Source organism: Vicugna pacos, chromosome 5 (genome assembly GCF_048564905.1).
Source record: "Vicugna pacos chromosome 5, VicPac4, whole genome shotgun sequence".
NCBI lineage: Eukaryota > Metazoa > Chordata > Mammalia > Artiodactyla > Camelidae > Vicugna > Vicugna pacos.
Genome location: NC_132991.1, coordinates 4,552,933 through 4,574,525, shown reverse-complemented (window position 1 = coordinate 4,574,525; position 21,593 = coordinate 4,552,933). Strand labels below are relative to the sequence as shown.

General features: G+C 51.4%; 1 protein-coding gene across 1 annotated transcript in view; it reads left to right on the top strand.

The window, feature by feature from the left end:
- The first annotated feature begins 440 nt into the window (after positions 1 to 440).
- The window catches only part of GYPC (glycophorin C (Gerbich blood group)), a 32,943-nt gene continuing 11,790 nt past the window's right edge, over positions 441 to 21,593 (top strand). The window contains exon 1 of the mRNA XM_072962081.1: positions 441 to 635. Within this exon, the coding sequence (XP_072818182.1) occupies positions 599 to 635 (37 nt within the window). The 5' untranslated portion in view covers positions 441 to 598. The remainder of the gene's footprint in view (positions 636 to 21,593) is intronic.

The following is a 21,593-nucleotide window of genomic DNA, read 5'->3' as shown; positions in this document are numbered from 1 at the left end:
CCAGCAATTTGTTTCTAACACCCTTTCCCCAGCGTGAGCCCACAGACTGGGACAGCGCCCCTAAAAAGAGAGGCAAGCTGGGAGCCCTTTGCAGGTCACAAAAGCCCTGCAGCTCTGAGAGGCCCCGCAACTATCAGCCAAGACGCAGACGCAGGGCTGGCCCTATTTGGTCACCGTCCCTGAGGGTCCCCGGAAGGCCCTGATGTCACATCGGGGAGTTTTTCAGCCGCAAACAGGGCAATTCTCAGCCTCTGTATCTGGCAGCTGCAGATGGAAACAGAAACCTAGTTAGAAGAATGTGACGCTCGCGCAGAAAGTTGGAGCACAGCTGAGTTCGGAGAGTTCAGAAGTGGGCGGGTGTGTGTGTTGGAAAAAAAAACCGAGGGTGGAAACCCCGCCAGCCGAGTCTGCAGGAAAAACTAAATGAAGTCTGCCTATCTCCGGGCCGGAGCCCCTCCCCTCGGGCCCGCCGCGCGAGAGTGACACAGGTGCCGCTTCCTCCCGGCTGTGGAGGGTCGGAGCGGGCGACCGCGACCCTCGCCACCGTCCCGCCGGTTCCCGCGGCCTCTCTCCGGGCCGCGCCCCGCACCGGCCGGCGATGAGCCGCCACCAGGTCACGCCGCTGCCCCGCCACGGTGAGTACCCGCGGGGGTCGGGGCGCGGGGGCCGGGCCGCCGCCCAGAAGCCCGGGGTCCCGGCCGGCGCCCGGACACCGGCCGCGTCCCCGGGCGTCGCGGGGCCCCGCTCCGGGGCCCCGACCTTGTCGCGCAGGCTCTGCGCCCCCGGGGCCCGGAGAGGCCGCCGGCCGCCTCCGCCCCCGCGGCCCAGCGCCCTCCCGCCTCGGTTTCTTTGTGTGGTGGTCTGGTCGGGAGGCGCCTGGGGCCAGAACTCTGCCCCTGAGGGAATAAACGGGCCTCCGGGGAGCGAGGGCAAGAGCGCTAAGCCGCAGCCCTAGGGAGCCTCCCAGGTTGTTTTCCGAACTCCCGGGCGGGACGATTCTGAGAAACTCGGGGTTAGCTCTGCCAGCTCCCGAGGCAGCCAGCCACCGCAGATGCGGCCGGCCGGCTGGCTGGGCTCGCCGGCCCCTCGCGGTGTGATTCTTCAGGGCCTGCTTGCTTGCTTTCTCAAACAGCCACATGCTTTCTTGCTGACGGGAAGTGGCCCTGAGAGTTTTGGTGAGGATGTTGGGAAACTGCGCTGGGCCTCCCCTGCCATGGGGCGTTTGCAATTAACAAACTAAAATTTTATTAAACAAAAAGAGAGAGGAATGTTGTTCCCTCCTGTCCCCAGCCTGGCCTGGTCTGATCATTACGAAGTATCAGAGAGGAGGCCTTCGGAGTCTCCAGCGTAATCAGGCTAAGTAATCAGCCCAGGATGATGGTGTGGGTATAGGAGACGCACACTCGTAGCAAGTCCTTAAGGGCCAGGTGGTTGTGTGGCCTTCGGTCGCAAACTTGAGCATGGGTGACTGTGGCTGGGTCTGTGTTTGTGTACCGTGTGCCTCGGCGTGTCCCTGGCCACGTGTGTGCCGGTGAGGGTGCCCAGTGCCGTCTGGGTGTGCACAGACAAGGGCCAGGGGAGTGAAGGCCTCGCAGCCTGTGCTGGGACGTGTGTGTCACTTGTTAGCCAAGGACCTGGGGCAAGCCAACCTGTCAGCTCCAGTTTCATCGTCCGCAAAACGGGAACAGTGCGGCAGTTTTTCTCTTGGGATTGTGAGAACTCAGTGCATGTAAATGGCTCAGCATGGAGAGGAACACACGTCGAGCACTCAATACGTGTCTAGCATCCTTATTTTCATCTTAAATGAGGTGGTGGATGCGTGAGGTCCTGTGCATTAGTGTTTAGGTGTGCGTATGTGTCTGTGAGTGTGCGTCAGATGCTAGTGAGCGTGCCTGCGTGTGTGTGTGTGTGTGTGTGTGATGTGTCAGGGCCAGGGTGGAGGGGACTGAGCCACTGTCATCATTCCAAGTCAGACACAGAGGAAGTGCAGCTTTCTAACCCTGCCTCCACTCCCCACCCCCTCACACACATATCCTCCCACAGCAGTTCCCTAGGATTCAAGTTTCAGGCCTTGACCGATGGCTGCAAATATTTCCCATCCGGAACTGATGGCAATGCAGCCTTGACTCGCATGCCAGTCCAGATTACGCCTGGATTTACTTTATGGCGGGATCTCTGCTGTGGGAGAACCAGGGGCACTGTTTCTCACTGCAAACTCAGGCAGGATGTGTCTGTATCCTGTCTCGGTTTACACCACTGCTTCTCAGAACCAGAGGTTATAGTGGAGAGGACCCGCTGCTCCCACCTGCCCAGGCTGGGCTCAGCCAACTCTCATAAGCCCAAAGGCTTCATGGGATGATTGCGAAGGAGTCATGTGCAGAAATCCACTGCTGGTCCTTCTCTGGAAGGGGGTCAGTGTTCAGTGGGGAGATAGCCAGGTTTGGCAGCTTTATATAGAATTTGCCGCCTCTGGCAAAAGCAGAAAGGATGGCATTAAGTGCCAAATGAAATTCCATCTCGGTCATTGCTCAAGCGCTCCCGATATCCGTGGCTGCGGGAGTCACATGGCGCTGGCTCAGCCAGCGGCTGGACCTTTCCAAGGGTGCCCATAGTTGGGCAGTTATTTCTGGAGACTCGCAGGGCCCCCTGGGAAACAGAGAGGTATGGGGTCAGAGGCATTGTGTGTTTGCAGGGGGAGCAGACCCGCCCATCCCAGCGAGGAGGGAGAGACCCTTCACCAGCAGTGAGAGGCTGGCAAGTCCACTCGGTGTGCCTCTCTGGGTGGCAGGCCTATAGCATATCAGACGCCCCTCAGAGCCCCCGACCGAAAAGCTGCCCGGGGACTGAGCAAGCACAATCTGCACGCAGATCACAAGCTGGAAACAAAACAAATTTGAACAATGAATGAAGAGTTAACAATAAAAAAGAAAAGGACACTTTCTTCCCACCTCAAGGACAGTAACCTTATTGATTTATGAGAATCCTTCCAAGGGTATTACATGTATATATACTATATATAATATTATAACACATATGTATGTTATATATACTATATATAATATATATAACATATAATACATGTATGGTATGTATAATATATAACATAATATGTATTATATGTTATATGCATAATATATACAATTATTTTTTATTTTACAAAATGAAACATTCTACTTCATCTCTTTTTATAAGAAAGTTTATTACAGCTTATACGTTATTACCATATATAGATTCACCTTTCTTGGGGGCCGCATAGTGTAAACTGTATTAATATATGAATGAATTGGTTGTTTTATTTAACCGATTCGTCCATGAATGGACATTTAGGTTGTGTACAGTCTGATTTCTTTTTTTTGACCAGACACAGTGCTGCAGTAGCAACCCTTGTCAACAGGGTTTTCATGCATATGTTTGTCTACTTTTAGGATAAACTCCCCCCAGAATTTAATTTCTGGGACAAAGGGTATGTACCTTTAAAATGTTGGTAGGTCCTGAAGCCTTGCCCTCTGAAAGGTCACATGAATGCCTGACACTCACCAGCAGCCCCTGTAAGCTGCTGTTTTCCCACATCCTCATTCACACTGTGTAGTTTTTATCTTGACCAGTCTGGTGAGTAAAAAGCGTCGTCACTTTTGAGTGTGCCTCCATCACTGGCTTTGAGGAGCCTCAGTCTTCTGGTCTGTAAGTGGGAGTAGTAACAGCTACTTCACAGGGGTCATGTGATGAAGAGGAGCAGGCGGGCCTGGCCCGGTGCCCGGGGTAGCAGTGGCTGTGGCCCTGGCTGTTAACAGAACTTATCAAAGCCAGCCTGGCCTGCAGGTGCTGGGAATCCCCGCAGTCTCCCTTGCAGACGGCTGCTGATGTTGCTGTTGATAATGCACCGACAAGAGCAGCGGTACCTACATGCCAAGCTCACTCCCCACAACCTCATCTCACACCCACACTCTTACCTGTTTGCAGATGAAACGCTGGAGGCTGGGGGATGACCAACCCCAGGGCCCCCGGGTTCTGAGGACACAGCTGGGCTGTGGACACAGGCTTTCAGGCCCCAGAGCCAACAGAGGCCACCCTGAGGGGGACATTAGGGCCCAGGTGTGCAGGGCGGGGCCTTGTGCGGCCTGCACACCCACCATGAGAGCCATGCTCAGGAAGTCACAGCTGTGGCTTTGCATTCAGAGCGACTGCATGCAACACAGACCCTCAGAACCTGCCAGCCAGCCCTCAGCTTCTCAGCCAGGCCTGTGGTCCAGCCTCGGTCCACAGCTGTCCACATCACCCCCTGCTCTTGGTCAGGCCTGGGCCGCCCTGGGCAAGCTGCCGGCCCCGCCCTGCCCCCCACAGCCAGCTCGGCTGACCACCAGGGCCCCCGTCGTGCCTGGGCGCCCCTGCCTCACCAGCTTTGCCTCAAAGCTGCCCACTTCAGACCCCTGGGGTCTCTGGGCACCCCCACCCCAAACACACACCTCCCTGAGCCCGCCCGACACTAATGCACCGCCCACCAAGGCCCTGCGGACACCTCGCAACCCCGACAGATTTCTGGGTCTGTCACCTTCTGGGAAATCGGACCCCCAGGAAGCTCTGTGACCCCCTACCTGCCCGCCACCACTCGGGGCCCAGCACAGAGAGGTGCTCTGCCAGCCACTTGGACACGAACGGGTGACTGCGCTGACCAACCAGCCCCAGCGTGCCCAGGCCTGTGTCACTCCAGAGGCCGAAAGCACCTTTTAAAAGTCACCCGCCCCAGAGCTCGTAGTCCAGAACTGGGAGGTCAGTAAATAATAAATTGAAATGGACAGAAAGTCAAACCAAAATAAATTCTAAGAACATGCTGACAAGCCGCAGCCGTCACCACCTCAATCTCCCAGATGCGTGCTTCATCCTCCCCCCGCCTTCCCCCACCCTCCCTACCTGATCTTTGCTTAAGGTTTCCTTCAGATCATCATGTCATCTGAAATTCTACGGGAACACTGGCTCCTGCCCTTAGAAATATTATAAATTTTCATTTTTGTACATTTTTCCAGAACAAATGTTAGAGTGCAGAATCTTAGCCGATGGCAGATACTGACAAGGGCCAATTTTCTCCTGTCCAGTGAGAGCCGGATCCCATGACATGAGGCTCTGTCCCAGCTGGGGCCTTACACGACTCCGCCCATCCTGGTTCGAGCCACCTCAGAGCCTGTGCCCTGTGCCCGGCGGTCACAGACAGCAGCGGGCTCAGCCACCGGCCTGCCCTACCCGGGGAACGGTGTCCCAGCAGCACGGGCTGCCCACCTGCCTGGCTCTGAGGCCTTGCCCCTCCTCCAGGCCCCACATCATCTCCACCTCTCGTGACTGACTCCTCAAGGTTGACAAACTGCTGGAGACTTGGTGTGGACAACTCTGGGAGTTCAAAGCTCCCAGGGGGACCTAGTTGTCCCAGGGGATCCCCCTACAATCTTGTGAGATCCACCTCCCGGTGTTTGACCAGGTTCCCACAGGTTTGATATCCTTTCCAGCAGGAACTGTTTTGAAAGACACCAGTGCACCTTAACAAGGCTGGGCCGCAGGGGTACTAGTTAACCAGAGCCTGACCCACTGCAATTCTATCAGAGCCTGACTGACACAGGGGAAGGGAAACATCCAACTCCGGCCCCCTCTAGCCATCCTGTCCCACCCCGGAGGAGAGAAAAACCCTGAGGACCACAGTCCAGGGGGATGGCCTCGGAAAGACATCACATGACCAGAGGGCACATCCCCACCCCTCCCCCGCTCCCCCACATCACGACCTGTGATTCAGCCTTACACCTTCTATGCCAAGAAGAATTACAAGACACACCAGAAGGCAAAAAATACCACTGAAAGAGACAGAGCGAGCATCAGACATGGCAGAGATGTTGGAATTATCAGACTCTGGGAATTTAAAATAACTGTGATTAATAGCTCTTTGTGACACTTTTATTATATTCTCCACTGTATCTGTTCCCCTTGTGGACTCATCCTATAAGTTAAAGGCACACGTCTCTTCTATTATTGCCAAAACTTTGTGGCCAGCGTACTCTTTGGGGTTCAGTCGACACCCTCATGACCCCTGCCAAGCCCCGAGGGAAGGAGGCTGGAGCTTGGGGGGTCATTTGTGAGGGACAAGCCCCAGGCAGGGATGCCCCATTAACCCAGTGTACCCACCACACCCTGATGGAGGCGTCTTGTCCCCACTTTGAGTGTCACAGACGGACGAGCCCATCACTTGCAGGGGCACAGCTGGGACCCCCTGCCCCTTCTCCTTCACATGCCGCATGCTTCTATGACAGTCCAAGCATGCAGCTGGCCCTGGGCCCCAGGACAGCTCGTCCTCCCCCGGGACCCTAGAGGGAGCGTGTTCACATCTCACCAGCAGCTTTGGGCACGTGCGTTCCCATCAGTGTCAGAAAGTGAAGGGAAGGGTAGTTTGCCAGGTCAAAGCCAGGTAAAGCCACGTTTCCTGCCTGCCTTTTGTGTTGGGTCCCGATCTGGGACCTCTGTGTCCACAGGGCAGCAAAGTCCACTTCCCTTGAGATGCTGGCCAGTTCCCCTCAACAGAACCACATGCACAGCCTGCGGTGAGTGGGGGCCTCGATCTCAGGTTCCTCTGCTGTACTCTTTTTTGTTTTCTGCTGTACTTTTTTTAATCCATTTTTTTAACTGAAGCATAGTGAATTTATAGTGATTACATGTATATATATTTCACATATATTATGTATACTTATATATATTTATTATATATAAATATATTTTTATACATTTTGGGTTATTTTCATATATATTTCAGATCATTATATATGTAATATATTTTATATATATTATTTAAATATATTTTTATTTACTTATTTATTTAAATACATTTTATGTGTTTATTTATATTTTACATATATTGTATATTCAGATTATTTATATATATATTTCAGATTATTTTCCACTATAGGTTACGACAGGATATTGAATATAGTTCCCTGTACTATATAGTAGGACCTTGTTGTTTAACTAATTTATAAATAATAGTATCTACAACTCCCTAACTCCTGATTTATCCTTCCCCACTCCCCCACCCCTGGTAACCATAAGATTGTTTTCTATGTCTGTGAGTCTCTTTCTGTTTTGTGAGTAAGTTCATGTGTATCGTTTTTTCAGATTTCACCTATAAGTGATATTATATGACATTTGTCTTTCTCTTACTTTACTTAGCATGATGTGATGATCTCTAGGTCCATCCATGTTGCTACAAATGACATTATTTCATTCTTTTTTTAGATTGAATATAGTTGATTTACAACTAAAAATAGACTTACCATATGATCCAGCAATCCCACTGCTGGGCATATGTCCAGAGAAGACTCTAATTGAAAAAGATACCTACACCCCAATGTTCACAGCAGCATATTTACAATAGCCAAGACATGGAAACAACCTAAATGTCCGTCGACAGATGACTAGATAAAGATGATGTGGTGTATTTAGATAATGGAATACTGCTCAGCCTCTGCTGTACTGTTTTAAGCTATTTAGTGCCCATACACTTTGCATTAATTTGCTAGTGACAGGAGGTTAGAATGCCAGCTTTAGAGTTCGGGATTTGGATTTGAAGGTGGACAGGCTTGAACATGGCCCTCTGTGTCTCAGCTCATCAGCAGAGCTAGTACAGTGCCGGGTGCACATTAATCAAGTATGCAGTGGTAGCCTGCCCTGCTGGGCGCCGGTGGCCTGTGACCCCTTGCCTTTCGCTTAGATCCAGTGCCGAGCGCTTGCCGGTGTCCTCAGCTAGTCCTGGCTACCTGCCCTGCCCAGCTCCCTCCATGTTCCCCACTCCCGTCCCTGTTTGCTCACTTGCCACTGAAAATAGGGCCCCAGGACAGGATGCACCATCTGCCCAGTCCTAGGACCACGGCGGGGCCCTCAGTCCCAGCCTTTGCAGTAGCTCTGGGACGCTGTTCCCTGCTGAGCCAGGACCCCCTGCCTTCAAGCCGTCTGCTCTATGGAGGTGAGGTGGTTAGAGGGGAGGGCTCGTGCAGGCCTGGCCCTGTTCTTTGCCACCAGCTGTGACTCTGAGCAAAACTTCCACCCTCTGCCACTCAGTCTCCTTCCCTTGTGCCCAAGGAAGAGCATCCTTGCTCCCCCGCCTCAGCTGAACACTTAGCATTGGAGGTCTCAGCTGTCTTGTTCTCCATGGGAAAGAGAAGTCTCCTTAAAAACACTCACAAATGAATGAACAGATGGATGTGTAGGTCCACCTCGTGTAGACATGCCCAGTCTACACAGAGTGCTGTGATCTCATGCTCACCCACATGCTCTCCCAGTCCTGAGTCAGGCTTGCCTGCTTGGTGGCCCGCAGTTGCCTCTTGGCTTGGCTCAGCCCGCTGACCTGTCCCCATCCAGGGCTCCTGTGCACCTGACCTGTGTGCACACTCTGCCCGCCAAACCTGGGCGCAGCCGCTCCGCCTTCCAGCATCTTCGCTCCCCAGCATCTCTCTCTTTCCGCCAGTGCTGCCACTGCAGCGTGAGCCTCCCTGGGGTGCTCCTTAAAGTGTGGGCTCCCCTCCCTCCTGGGAGGGCCCCTTTCTCACCCCTTTGTGCTTGAACTCCAGCGAGGAAGCTGGCCTTCCCTCCTTCGGTCCTGCCTGGGGTCTGACACTGAGTGGCCCTCCTGCAGCTCCTGCCAGAGTGCTCATCTCAGTGGATCAATTTCAGCATCAGCTGAAAGTCCTGTGTAGTCATTTTTTTTTAAACTTTACGATCTCGTTTTTTTTTTCCTTTCCTACACATTGTATAAATGATCCTCACCCACTCCCCTCTTTTGATGACTGTCTTCCTGACTCAGAGCCTAGAAAGTCAGCTGCCCCTGCAGGAGCTATCTCATTTCACCCTCCAGCAGCCCTCCGGCAAGTATTTTTATCTCCATTTTGCATGTGATGAGAGGGAAACTCTAGAGGCAGCGTGCCTTGCCCGGAGCCATGGCCGGCCAACCTCTCTCCCTCCCACTCAGGCGTGGCAGGTGTTTCTGGCGGGGCTCAGCCGGGGCCCACATGCGCAGTAGGCCTGGCACTTAGAGCTTTAGAAATCCACAGAAAGGTTTGTTTCTTTTAAAATCAAAAGGAAAAGAATGAGCCTTGAAGACTATACATGGCATTTGTGTATCTATGCCATTATAAAGTAGTGTGGCTAATATTTGGTGGTGGGGTGGGGGCGGGGAGGGACCCTTGAAGACAGAGCACCCAGGTCCACGAAGTCTGCAATGGGGCCCTGGCTCGGCTCATCCAGGCTCGGGGCCGGGTGCCCACTGGTCTCTGCACCTCCACTGCCCCTGCCCAGATCTGCCCTGACCCTCGTCAGCATGGCTTCAGCTTCACTGATCCTTGCTCCCCCTGGCAGTCCTGCCCACCCTGGCAGGGCCCTGGGCTGGGGGCTGCAGTGGCCTCCTCTGTACCTGCTCTTTACCTGTGCCCTGGGGGGATCGAGAGACTCAAAAGTAAATACTTGATTCCCAGGACTCACTCCCTCTCTCTCTCTCTTATTCTCTTGGCTTTTTAAGCCATGCAATTAGGCTGTTCGTCACTTAAAAGTATAAAAGTAAATTTTCTTCACTCTGTTTCATAGTTCCGGAAGCAATTCACGTTGATCATAGAATTACATGTACCAGACTGATAAGAAGGCTACAGGAAGATTCTCTCTAGAGCAGAGGGACTTTCAGATGCCCGTGGGACAGCCAGGCGACAGCTAGAAGGCAGTTCGGAAAGAGGCCTGGACAGAAAGAAAGCTGGAGGACCTCAGGGTAAAGAGACCACACAGCGAGGGTCCCAGAGGGGAGCCACAAAGAGCCTGCTGGAGTCGCATGATTGCTCTGGACTATGGATCTTAGCATCAGTCCAGGCGTGGGGTGGTGAGTGAACTTGGCCGCACCCGGAGCACGTACACATGGTACCTTGTTCAACTAGATGTTCCAAGGGTATAGATATATTAATCCCAGTTTAGAAATACGGAGACTAGTGTTCAAAGAGGTTATTTCCCCCAGAGCCCCACCACGCATCACTGGCCCAGTCCAGCCTGGCGCCAGGTGTGTCCTTCCACCTTGGGGATGCGGTAGACCGCCCTGCTGGCAGCAAGTGGCCTGTGACCCCTTGCCTTTTGCTCAGCTCCAGGCAGCCCTGAGGTCATTCTCTTGCCTCAGAAGAGAAGATCTTTCTTTATCCACCCGACCCCGGGCCACTGGTGCTGGCTCCGCCCCCACTCCGCCGGACCCCACCTGGCAGCCCAGCAGCTGCTAACGACACTCGCATAGGAGCCCACAAGGGCTGGGTTGTGACCACGCAAGTCCTGCCAGCTGAGGCCAACCCCCACACAGTTCCCACATTTCCCCAGGGAAGGAGTGGGCAGCTGCCTCTCAAGGTCACTGCAAGGGGAGCAGGAGGGAATCATGCCCCCGCCAAATGCTGGCCAATTCCTGGAGTGCCTGGACCACAGAACCCATCCTGGGCGGGCAGCTCTGTCTTTCATTGGAATTTCACAAGCCATGGGACCATTCCTGCATTGTGTGCTGTTCTCTGCTAGGCACTTGCAAATGTTTCCTTTCTTCATTCAGGAGGCACTGCTCTCCTGCTCCGATAGGTAAATAAAGTGGAGCTCAAAGAAGTTAGGTTGAGTTCACAAAGCCAGATGTATCCATGGATGCAGGTCTCTGATTCCTCGGGGTGAGCACTGTCTTTGCCTCAGAAACTCATTCATCGGGTTCGAAAGTGGGGGCAGGATCAGGTGATGTTGAGGATCTGAGGCTGGGCCTGCAGGGTCACCAAAAGGAATGATGGCCACCCCTCCCCAAATCTCCAAAACAAGTAGCTTCCTACCTGGGGTCCCCCCACCCCAAAAAACACACACATAAAAAATGATGTCACTGCTATAAACCTCCACTGCAATTATTTTCAGCAGAAGCAGCAATTCTACCAAAGAAATTCTTAGAGTCTGAAAATCTAAGACATAAAAGCGCATCCATGGCAGTGGATCTGGGGATAAGAAGACACCTGGGACCCCACTTCAGGGCCCCCTTGTGTTGGTCACTTTCAAGTCACCACCGGACACTGAGGGCATGACATAACCCAGTTTGCAGCCTCCAGCTGGGGCCTTCCAGGACGGTCACTTGATGTCCAGTCACTCTTTGTTGTCAGCGATGGTGCTTTCAGGCATGGGTCTCAGAGGAGCCTTCTCTAAGAGACACTTCCATCACATGAAGCCGTGATACCCTCTCACCATGATTAAATCTTTGCTTACGGCCAGACCTCAGTGCACACCCAGCTGTCAATCACTTTAACAACTAATTCCACGAGAAAGGCTCTTGTCAAACTTCGAGACCCAGGAAGAGAGGTGGAAAAGTTAGAAAGGGAGCTAGATGGATAACTCCATTGTGAAAGCAGTTTATCCACAAATGTTTATTAACCACTATATACATCCCTGGTTCATCAATAGAAACTCACAGGGTTACGATGTGTGCATCCTGTCATCTGTCCCAGGGATTCAGGAGGAGACAGAAAATCTAAGATACAATCCCTGCCCTCAAAGCATTGTTGGGCTTCTTGGGGCAGCAGGACCCACATCATGACAGGGATGAAAAACATCCAGTCCTCCTGGCGAGAAATTTCTTATCACACGAATTCAGGTTTCAAATCGAATTGTCCACGTCTTCTGGTGATTCTTCATCGAACTAACCAAGTGGCTATCTAGATATTTAATATATTTTTATTGAAGTGCTGTCAGTTTACAATGTTGGGTCAACTTCTGGTGTACAGCATGATACTTGAGTCACATAGGAACGTACATAACATTAGTTCTCATATTCTTCTTCACTGTAGTTTACTACAAGATACTGAATGTGGTTCCCTGTGCTGCACAGTAGAAACTTATTGTTCATCTATTTTTATATATATATTAGTTAGTATCTGCAAATCTCAAACTCCCAATTTCTCCTTTCCCACCCCCTTCCCCCTCTGTTAACCATAAATTTTTCTATGTCTCTGAGTCTGTTTCTGTTTTGTAAATAAGTTGGTCTTTTTTTTTTTTTTTTAGATTCTACATATAAGTGATATCATGTGATATTTTTCTTTCTCTGTCTGGCTTACCTCACTTAGAATGGCAATCTCCAGGTTCATCTATGTTGCTGCAAATGGCATTACTCTGTTTTCTGGCTGAGTAGTAGTCCACTGTATAAATACACCACAGCTTCTTTATCCAGTCATAGGTCCATGGACGTTTAGGTTGTTTCCATGTCTTGGCTATTGTAAGTAGTGCTGCTGTGAACACTGGGGTGCATGTGTCTTTTTGAATTAAGGTTCCCTCTGGAGTGGGATTTGCTGGATATTATTAGATATTTAAAGAATAGCTTAAAGTAACAAGACTTTTCAAATATAAATTGAAATCTAAAGTTAGCTAAACTATCTAATACTGACAGCTGATATTAAATTATGGGGACTTTTTACTTGACTAGTTATAGGTTTATCATGTTGAATTGAGACCTTGGGCTGGAAGAAATTGTCAGTGATCAATGTTGACTGTTGAGAATGTTCTAAGTAAAGATAAGTCCAAGGTTGTAAAAATACAAAAAGGAGGGCAAGTGCGCAGGGTACCTGCCATCGGCAGGGATGGTCAGGCCTGTCATGCAGAGGGAATGTTGTTTAGAAGTGTTCATTCATCAGAGCCCTCATCCCTCACTGCGAGGTGGGTCTGTGGTGAGCACCTCCATCAACACGGCTGTGGGTGGCAGGACTGTGATTTGAAACTGTGTGCTCCAACCCCTGGGCCTTCTTTGAAGCCCTGCCCACCACCACCATTTGTGTTGGAAGTGGGGAGTTTCAAAAGGAGAATACCATTTTCTTTCACAGGAGTGAAAGAAAGTTGGTTCCAATGGGCTTTTCAACTGCATTTCTTTCTATCCGGCTGGATAATTACCCCCAGGTCATTCCCTATTTAAGACTCTTGGAGCTTCTGAAAAGACCTTCTGGAACAGACTATTTTTAAACAACTCATTTGAGTGACATGATGTGGGTTGCTCCCTGAGAAGACGGGCAATGTTCGAGAAAGTCAGACCGCATCTTTGAGGCCGCAGCAGTCAAAGGCAGGTAAAATCCACGGTTTTCCTTCAAAGTTCAGACGCCCCACGAGGCTGGGTCTCCCCCTCATGGGCACATCCAGGCCTTTTGTTTCCTGAGGCCTTAGTTTCTGACCACCACTTCTTCACTGTCCTCAGCTCCTTCCATTTCCAGGGCGGTGCTTTTGGTAAAAGCCATCCCTGAGGTCACATGGCCTCGGAGGCACCGTTGTCTGAATGCCCGCCCTCCTTGCCCTGGGGCTGTGGGAACAGAGGCCTGACTGTCTGCGCAGATAAAAGGCTGACCTCTCACTGCCCTGCCTCCTGCCCAAGGGTCGCTTTTGAGCTTCCTTGAGTGGGGCCCTCCCCAAGGAGAAACGAGCAGAGGGTGGACCTTCTCCTCTGCCTCAGTTCCTGATGCCTCCTGGGCCAACGGGCTCCCCTCAGGGACCCTCCTACCCCAGCAGGACGCTGCCCAGGCCTCCCTGGGGCAAGCCCTACCCACTTGGATAGGCCATTTGTCCTGTTTTGGGACCTGACACTCCAGGGCTCAGGGCTCCCTGAAGAGTCCTTCTGTGACAGGGCCTCGCCAGTCAGTGTGGTGGGCCAGAGATGGTGCACACAGCCCAGTCGGAGAGGCCCGGGCCACAGCCTTCACCAGCAGAGACGGCCTTGACCCTGGGCAAGGTTGAAGTCAGAGGCAGGACCACCACCGCCCCCAAGCCACCTCGCCAGCATGTCTGAACCCCGCCACTAACCAATGCAGGGGAACTTGGGACAGTGGCTTCACCCTCTTGGGCCTCCACTAGCCTGGGGCCCCTGCCCTCTCAACCTCATGGGGTGTTCAGGATTCAGGGAGCCCTGGGTGTGGCTGGACCCTGCCATCTGTCCACAGTGGCCACAGCCGTGCACACGGCCCGCATTCTGACAGCTGAGCATCACACGGGTTGAAAGACAGGCTTCAAGCGTGACAGACCTGGGTTCATGGTGCAGCTCAGCCACTCGATGGCTCGGTCCCCGTGGGCACCTTGAATGAGAAGATGTAGATAAAGGCGCAGACCTCGTCTGGGGCAAGCTCAACACACTTATTAGCCTGAGAGGGAGAAGAGAGACTCAGAGACCCGGACTCGAGCCAGGAGCCTGCAAACCAAGGCCCACAGGCCGAATCCACTTTGCTGCCTATTTTTATAAATAAAGTTTTATTGGACCACAACTGCACCCATTTATGTACAGGGTCCCATGGGGGCTTTCAAGTGACAATGGCAGAGTTGTCCAGAGACCCAGTGGCCCAACAAAGCCTAAGCTATTTACTTTGTGGTGCTTTATCCAAAAAATTTTGCCAACCACTGTCTTCAACCAATAGGAGTGTATCCAATGGCTCAACCTCTAGGCCTCGAGGCCACCGGGCCCCAGTGCACCTCTCTCTAGGGGACACCTCAGCCTCATGGGTGGACTAGAAGCCCAGACCAAAGACCTTCAGCCAAGGGCAGGGACCAGGCTGCAGCCAGGAGGCCCATGGGGGCCAGGCCGCCCACCTGGGCACACAGGGGGCATCTCATCCCACAACCTGGCTGCCCTCGTGATCTACACCTTTCCTTGCCCTCTCGTCACCCACTCTGTGAACACAGGCAGCCGGGCTGTGCTGCTGGCCTGCAGAAAACCGTCGTCTCAGCGTAGGAAACAGGCCCTCCCCGGACTAGCCAGCTCCCTGCACCCCTACCTTCGGAAAGCAGGGCTTCGCACCAGGGCCCAGGCAGAGGGGGGCTGTCTGTCCACGTGGCAAATGCTGGGCCAGAAGCGTTTTCCTGGACTGCCTGGGGCCTCTCCCCATCCCTGGAGGTTATCATATCGCCTCCTTTTTCAGGTTGGACTTGGAGACTTGAGGCAGGTGGGAAGTGTGTCCACAATGCACCAGCTGTACTGTGGTGGATCCTGAGCTCAGTCATAGTCTCCCCGAGTCTACACCCACGTCCTTTGCCTCTGCCATCTGTATCCTCCAGCTCTGAGGCCGGGAGTCACAGTCCATGAATGTGTTTTAAGCACCAGCTGTATGGCAGGCCCTGGTCGAGGCCCTGGGGACAGGACAGTGAACAAACCAGCAGTAATCCCAGAAGGGAGCCTACATTCTTGTAGGGACAGACAGATGGACATAAGATACATGGGAATAATGCTCAGGATGTCAGAAGGTGCTAAGTGCCGGGGATACTGTGGGGGTGCCGTTTTGAAGAGTGTGGTTGGAGAGGTCTTCACTGGGAAGGTAAGGTTTAAGAAAAGGAAGCCAGGGAGCAAGATGCAGGAATATGAGAGAGAAAGCATAAGAGGCAGCGGACACAGCACGTGCAAAGGCCCTGGGGTGAGAGGAGGCCTGACCTGAAGCAGAAACTGTCAGGAAAGCAGTGTGGTGGGAAGCAGTCACCAGGAGATGGAGTCAGACAGGTATGGTGGCAGGGGGTGATGGGAGTATCTCCCCACAGCTGTTGTAGCAGCTAGATTCTAGCATCCTCTTGAGTCTTGGGGCCTCCAAGCCTCCTGGCAGGATGCTTCTGCCCTGACAACAGAGCCCTCGGTGTCTCAGCTAACGCTCTAGCTAGAGACTGAGCAAGCTGGAGTGTGGTGGCAGCTGAGAGATAGGGAAGAGGCCAGCAGGTGAGTCCTAAGGAATGCCTGAGGTGCCAGGGGAGTGGCATGGGGCTTCACCAAGTGCCCTGTTTGCTCTCAGCTGCAATGAAAGATGCCCTTAGTTGCAAACGCACGCATGCATGCACACATGGAGGGGACCTGACTGCCTGACCGCAGCATTCTCGGGGAGCTGGCCTCTGAATTCAGCTCAGGTCGGGGACGCACCCACAAAGTGCAGAGCTTGGCCCATGGTCATGGCTGGCTTGGCTGTGTCTGTGAGCGAAAGCCTTGTATTTCTTCCTGCCTTTTTTTTTTCCCTCCTTTTATTCACACTGATGGAAACGGCTCCTTCAGCCAGGCCGGCCTCTGATAAGGCTCCAGGCGGTTTGGAGAAAGCAGAGCTGAGCCTCTTATCAGGCCAAGGCATAGGGTCTGATGCCGGCACTGGGCGGGCCTGGTGCTGATGAATTGGGCCCGGGCCACGCTCACCAGCTGCTTTCTCAACCCGTTCCCTGGGCCCCACCATCAGAAGTTGGGGCAGGGAGACCCGGGAAGCCTCTTGACTCTCTTAAACACCAGTGTAGGCTTCCGGGGCCACCACAACAGAATCTGATGAACTGCCAATAGGGAGAAAGGTTTGGCCAGGAGGCCGATAGGGGAGAGGACCCCAGGGGGCCTTAGGGCTCGGAACAGGGCACATGGGGATGAAATGTGTGGTTGGAGCCCTCTCAGAACTCCTGGGGGGCAAGCACCGCTGTTCCCATTGTCTGGATGAGACCCTGAGGCTGGGACAGGGAAGATGTTAAGGTATTTGATCTGCTGTGGAGCGGTCAGGCCTGCAGGAGGTTTGCCCCAAAGCTCAGGCTGCCTAACCCCTCCTGGGGGTTCTGATCTGAAGATCAAAGAGCTCACCCCCCACACACACCCCATTTGAAGACAGAAATTCTACCCTCAAATGTTAACTTCTTTTCCTTTAAGATCAGGTCACTGTTAAACTTCCTGTCTTTAGGGTAGAATGGATGACGTTTGCCTACTGTTTCTTTTTCGGGGTTTTTGGTTTTTTTTTTTTTTGGTTTTGGGTTTTTTTTTTTTTTGCTTTTTTATTGCAGTACAGTTGATTTACAATGTTGTGTTATTTTCTGGTGTATGGCTTAGTGATTCAGTTATACATATATATACATATTCTTTTTCATTATAGGTTATTACAAGGTATTCATTGTAGTTCCCTGTGCTATATTGTTTATCTATTTTATATACAGTAGTGTGTATCTGCCAATTCCAAACTCCCAGTGTACCCCTCCCCCCACCTTTCCCCTTTGGTAACCTTAAGTTTGTTTTCTATGTCTGTGAATTTATTTCTGTTCTGTAAATAAGTTCATTTGTATCATTTTTTTAGATTCCACATGTAAGTGATGACACATATTTGTCTTTCTCTGTCTGACTTACTTCACTTAGTATGATCATCTCTAGGTCCATCCATAGCTGATTTTTTTTGCTAAGTGACTTGGCCTCTCTGACCTTAATTGTCCCGTCTATAAAATGGGCTCACCCCTGCCTCACAGAGCCCTGTGTCCAGTGCCTTGCCAGGAGCATGCAGGGCTCCACAGATGGAGGGCATGTCGCCACCACCACCAAGCAGGGCCCCATCACCAAGCTTCACTGACACAGGGCCAGGCCCGTGGTGGGATCAGCAGTTGACTCTCGGGCTGGGGCCTAGGTTTGAATCCTAGCTGCATCCTTGGTGATGGATGCTGTCTCTGAACTTCAGTCTTTTCATTCATAAAGCAGGGGTATAAATGCCTGCTGACAAGGTTGTTTGGGGGAGTTGAGCTAATGAGAGGTACTGCTGATTTGTGGCTGTCCCAGGAGAGCAGGTTTTGAATGAACAGCATCTTGAGTGTAAGATGTTATGCGTGAAGACCCAGCACAGAGCAGACCCATAAAGAGCAGCTGATGGGAGCCCAGCTGACCTCTTGGCTGCCCCTGCTCCAGGCCATCATGCCCATGGATGTGTATAAGGCCCAGGTTCCCTGCAAGCAGCCTTCCATGCAGGGCAGGTCAGGCAGGGCCACCTGGCACCCTGGCCCAGTGGCAGGAGCCTTCCCTGGAAGGTGCAGCCACCAGGGGGCGCAGAGGAGTGTGGCCTGCCTTGAGATGGCCTGCAGGAGCCCCAAGGCGGTGCCGTCAGAACAGACCTTGTGGGAGGAGTTGAAGACGCAGCCAGGAGGAGCAGCTCCTGACTCTCAAGTCCCAGAGCAGGAGCACATGGATAGTCTGCCCTGTGATGGAGACTGAGCTGAAGGCCTGGGATTATAGCTGAGATATCAAGAAATGAGCCTTCCCCAGAGGCTGAAGGCCAGAGAAAGGGTGGACTGAGGGGTAGGGCAGGAGGGCCAGCCGGGGTGCTGATCACATGAGCTGGTGTCTGGGGAAAGATTGGTCCATTGTGGGGTGGAAGAGGGGGTTCCTCCTGGAATCAGTCAGAGCATCACTGGAGATCATTAGACCCAAAGGTCTGGTGTGTGTAAGTGTTCTCTGCAGTGTGGGGAGGTAAATGCAAGAGTTGGTCTTGTCACCTAGTGCCTAGAGGTGCTCAGTTCCATTGGTTTAGAAATCACCGCAAACCCTGGCCTCCATCACTGCTGGTCTGGATGATTTTTTCCTGCTGCACTTCACTGGGCTACTGGGAGGAGACCTCACCCAGTGAGATTTGATGACCAACCACCAAATGCTAGCCACCTCTCGAAATTCCAGGACACCAAGAGGAAGACGCCACAGCCTTTCCTGCACTCCCAAGTTATTTTGATGTGTTTGATGAGTCTGTTCATAGAAACGGGGGTTGCCTCCTCCTGGAAGGTCAGAGCAGATGCCCTCCATGGATGGAGTTGGACCAGTGTGGGTTGATGTGTGGATATTCACCAGGTCGACCAGGTGGAGTGGACCTTTCAGACAAAGGGCATAGCATGAGGCAGAACCTGGAAGTGTGAAATAGAGCTCGTGTGATCCAAGGGGCTCACATGTAAATACGTGAGATGACAGTGTGGGAATTCAGGCTGGCTGGTGCGCATGGCTCTGGGCTCAGGCTTGGGACATTCCAGGGTTCTCCTCTGAGTGTATTCCCACTGGAAAACTCACAGTGTGTCTGGTGGGTCAACAAAGAACCGAACAGTCTGTGGAATTGGCATGCAATATTCGGGATCTACTTATACAAAAAAAAAAAAAAGTTGTTATTTATCCAAAAGTCAAATTTAACTGGCATCCTGCATTTTACCTGGCAATGCTAGGAAGATGAGACCTGGATATGGATGTTTTTGGAAGGGTCCCACTAGATTCTAATGTACGGCCAGAGTTAAGAACCATGAGCAAAAGAGCCCTGCTGCTGTGAGCAAGCCCACTGTCTCGAGTCCCAGGCAAGGTCCCAAACTGCAGAGACTTCTGAGTAGGAGGAGTATTCTCAGTCTTAAAAAACACCTTCAGGAAGCTTTCAAGATTCCCTTCTTCCTCATCCTTTCCATCCATCTCACAGATGCCTCTCACAGTAGTTAAAAACCTATTTTTTTATGTGAACTTGAAAATCTGAAGCCCATCTTAATTTTTTATTCTTTAAATAATGTAATTGTGGAAGTGAGTCAATAACTGGATATATTTAAATACAAAACAATAAATCCTCATTCATAACACTCTTACCAGCCCAACACACTGATGTCTCCTCCGTTAACTTGTTACCACACTCCTTCCAGAAGCCCAAACTCTCTAACTCTCAAGACTCCCAGCTTTGTCAGGTGTGCCTTTCTGGAGCCCCCACCTCACACCCATACCTCCCTCTCCACGTCCGCTACTCTCAGCCCTATTGATCTCTTGTTGAATCATGCTGATCCTCTCCTTGTAGCTCCCAAGTGCTCTTTTAAACTTGGAAAAGAGAAAGCTCTCCTTCTAACCATCCCTGTACCTCTTGAAAATTTCTAGAGATTCCCTTTTTTCTATAATCTCTCACCTGTTCATTGCTTACAAGAGAAAGCCTAACCTTTAAGACTCTTCATTGCTCATTACTCACCAAAAAGATGAATAACAAAGTTTATTAATGATATTGAATGTGGTAGTGATGGTAGAAGAAGTAATAAGACAAGGAAAAGGATGAAAAGGAATTAAACTCGACATGTACTGAATTTAGTCATTCATATTTTCCCTTCCTTCTCCTCTTCCCAATAGTTATTTAAAAGGAGTAAAATTAAAAATTGCATTTGTTCCAATGTAAAATCATCCATACTGAAAAAGATAAAATTATTTGAAATCGGTATTGCCTTAGACCATCTGGCTTATCTGGGAGTCCCTCCCTAATCCTGATCACTCAAACAGATCCAACCCTATAATTGGTTAATGTCTTTTTTGGTAACTCTGTTTTTGCTCTTTTACCTGGTTTGCTTAAGAAATTAGCACACCAGTCCAACAGAATTGTAAATTGTGTTTGTGCTTAGCCTTCTCCACCTAAGATGTGTTAGACTTCAAATCCAGTTCCAGGGTGCTAAGATCTCTAATGAGGAAAGATGGGCAACACATCCTGTTTACATCAGCTGCAAGAGGGTGCAATTCACCATTCCTGTTGGTCATTAGACACTGACCAGTTGTCAGACTTGAAACAGACCAGCTACAAAATTCTGAAGTAAAACAAAGTCTAAGTCTGTAGGCTTTCTTTGGTTAGTCTCCAGGGTGTTTATCACTTTCTATGAAAGAAACATTTAATTTAGATGGCAGCTGATTTGTGTCATGGGATTTCAACTGACAGGAGGAAGAGTTATGTGTGTGTTTATGGCTTCTTTGCTTTTGAAAGATTAATGTTGGCGAGTTATAAATCACAAGACCTTAAGGGGAGAGAGGTGCTGGGAAGACGGAGTGGGACTGTGCCAGGGTGATAGATTAAGACATATTATAGAGTCTCTTTGTCAGCCAGGAAAGCAGTGGGAGGACGGGACAGTGCAGGGGGAGGGGGTGGCAGGAACAGTGACGAGAAACACCTTTTCCTCCCCAAGCACAGAGACAGCACAAGGGGCAGGCAACTTCCAGCTCCACTGTCTGATGCAAAATGAGGAGGCGCATTGGTCCCCGAGGACAAAAGAGGGTTCACAGCATAGAGGGAAGTATTCAAAAAGCCTAATTATTCCAGGAGATAACTAAGCACCTGCTGTTGCTCCGCAAGTCACAGGAACTGGTCCCCTGCACCTGCCCCCAGAGACCTGCACCCAGAGGCCGTGTGTGTGGGGGATGAGGGGAGAAAGAGAGAGAGAGAGAGAGCTTTTCTCAAGTGAATGGGGATGATAAGAAAAGCCATCATGCATTGCCCACTGCCTCCCCTCCGGGAGCCAGGCAGGTGCACCATTCCCTACAGATGGGTGAGCTGAGAGCTGGAGACGGTCACACGGAGCAGGGACTCCCAGGAGCCAGAACCACCGGCCGTGTCTCTCTGGCGTTACTGCCCAGGCTCCCTTCGCCTGCATCAGGACGCCCCCTTAATGCAGCTTCAGACAATCTTTGTAAAGAGAGGTTTGTCGACGTGCACCCATCCTTTGCTTTACCACCACCCCAAGCAATCCGTTCCCAGGGTTTAGATCAGAATGCACCTCTCTTTCCCAGCACCCTCTTCCAACATTATTCCAGCAAGAAAACAAATCACGTTTATCACTCACAATGTCAGCGGACATGTATTATGTACAGACCCATCCCAGGACCACACACGTATCATCTGAAGTCATCCTCACAACCATCCCCGGAGCTGCTCACGACCCCATTGCACACGTACGAATAGGGAGGCTCCCCACGCCCTGCCCAGGGTGGGGTGAAGGCAGTGTCTTCTGCTGCAGCCCCTTCCCCAGCCTCAGAGGAGGAAACGGAGGAGGAACAA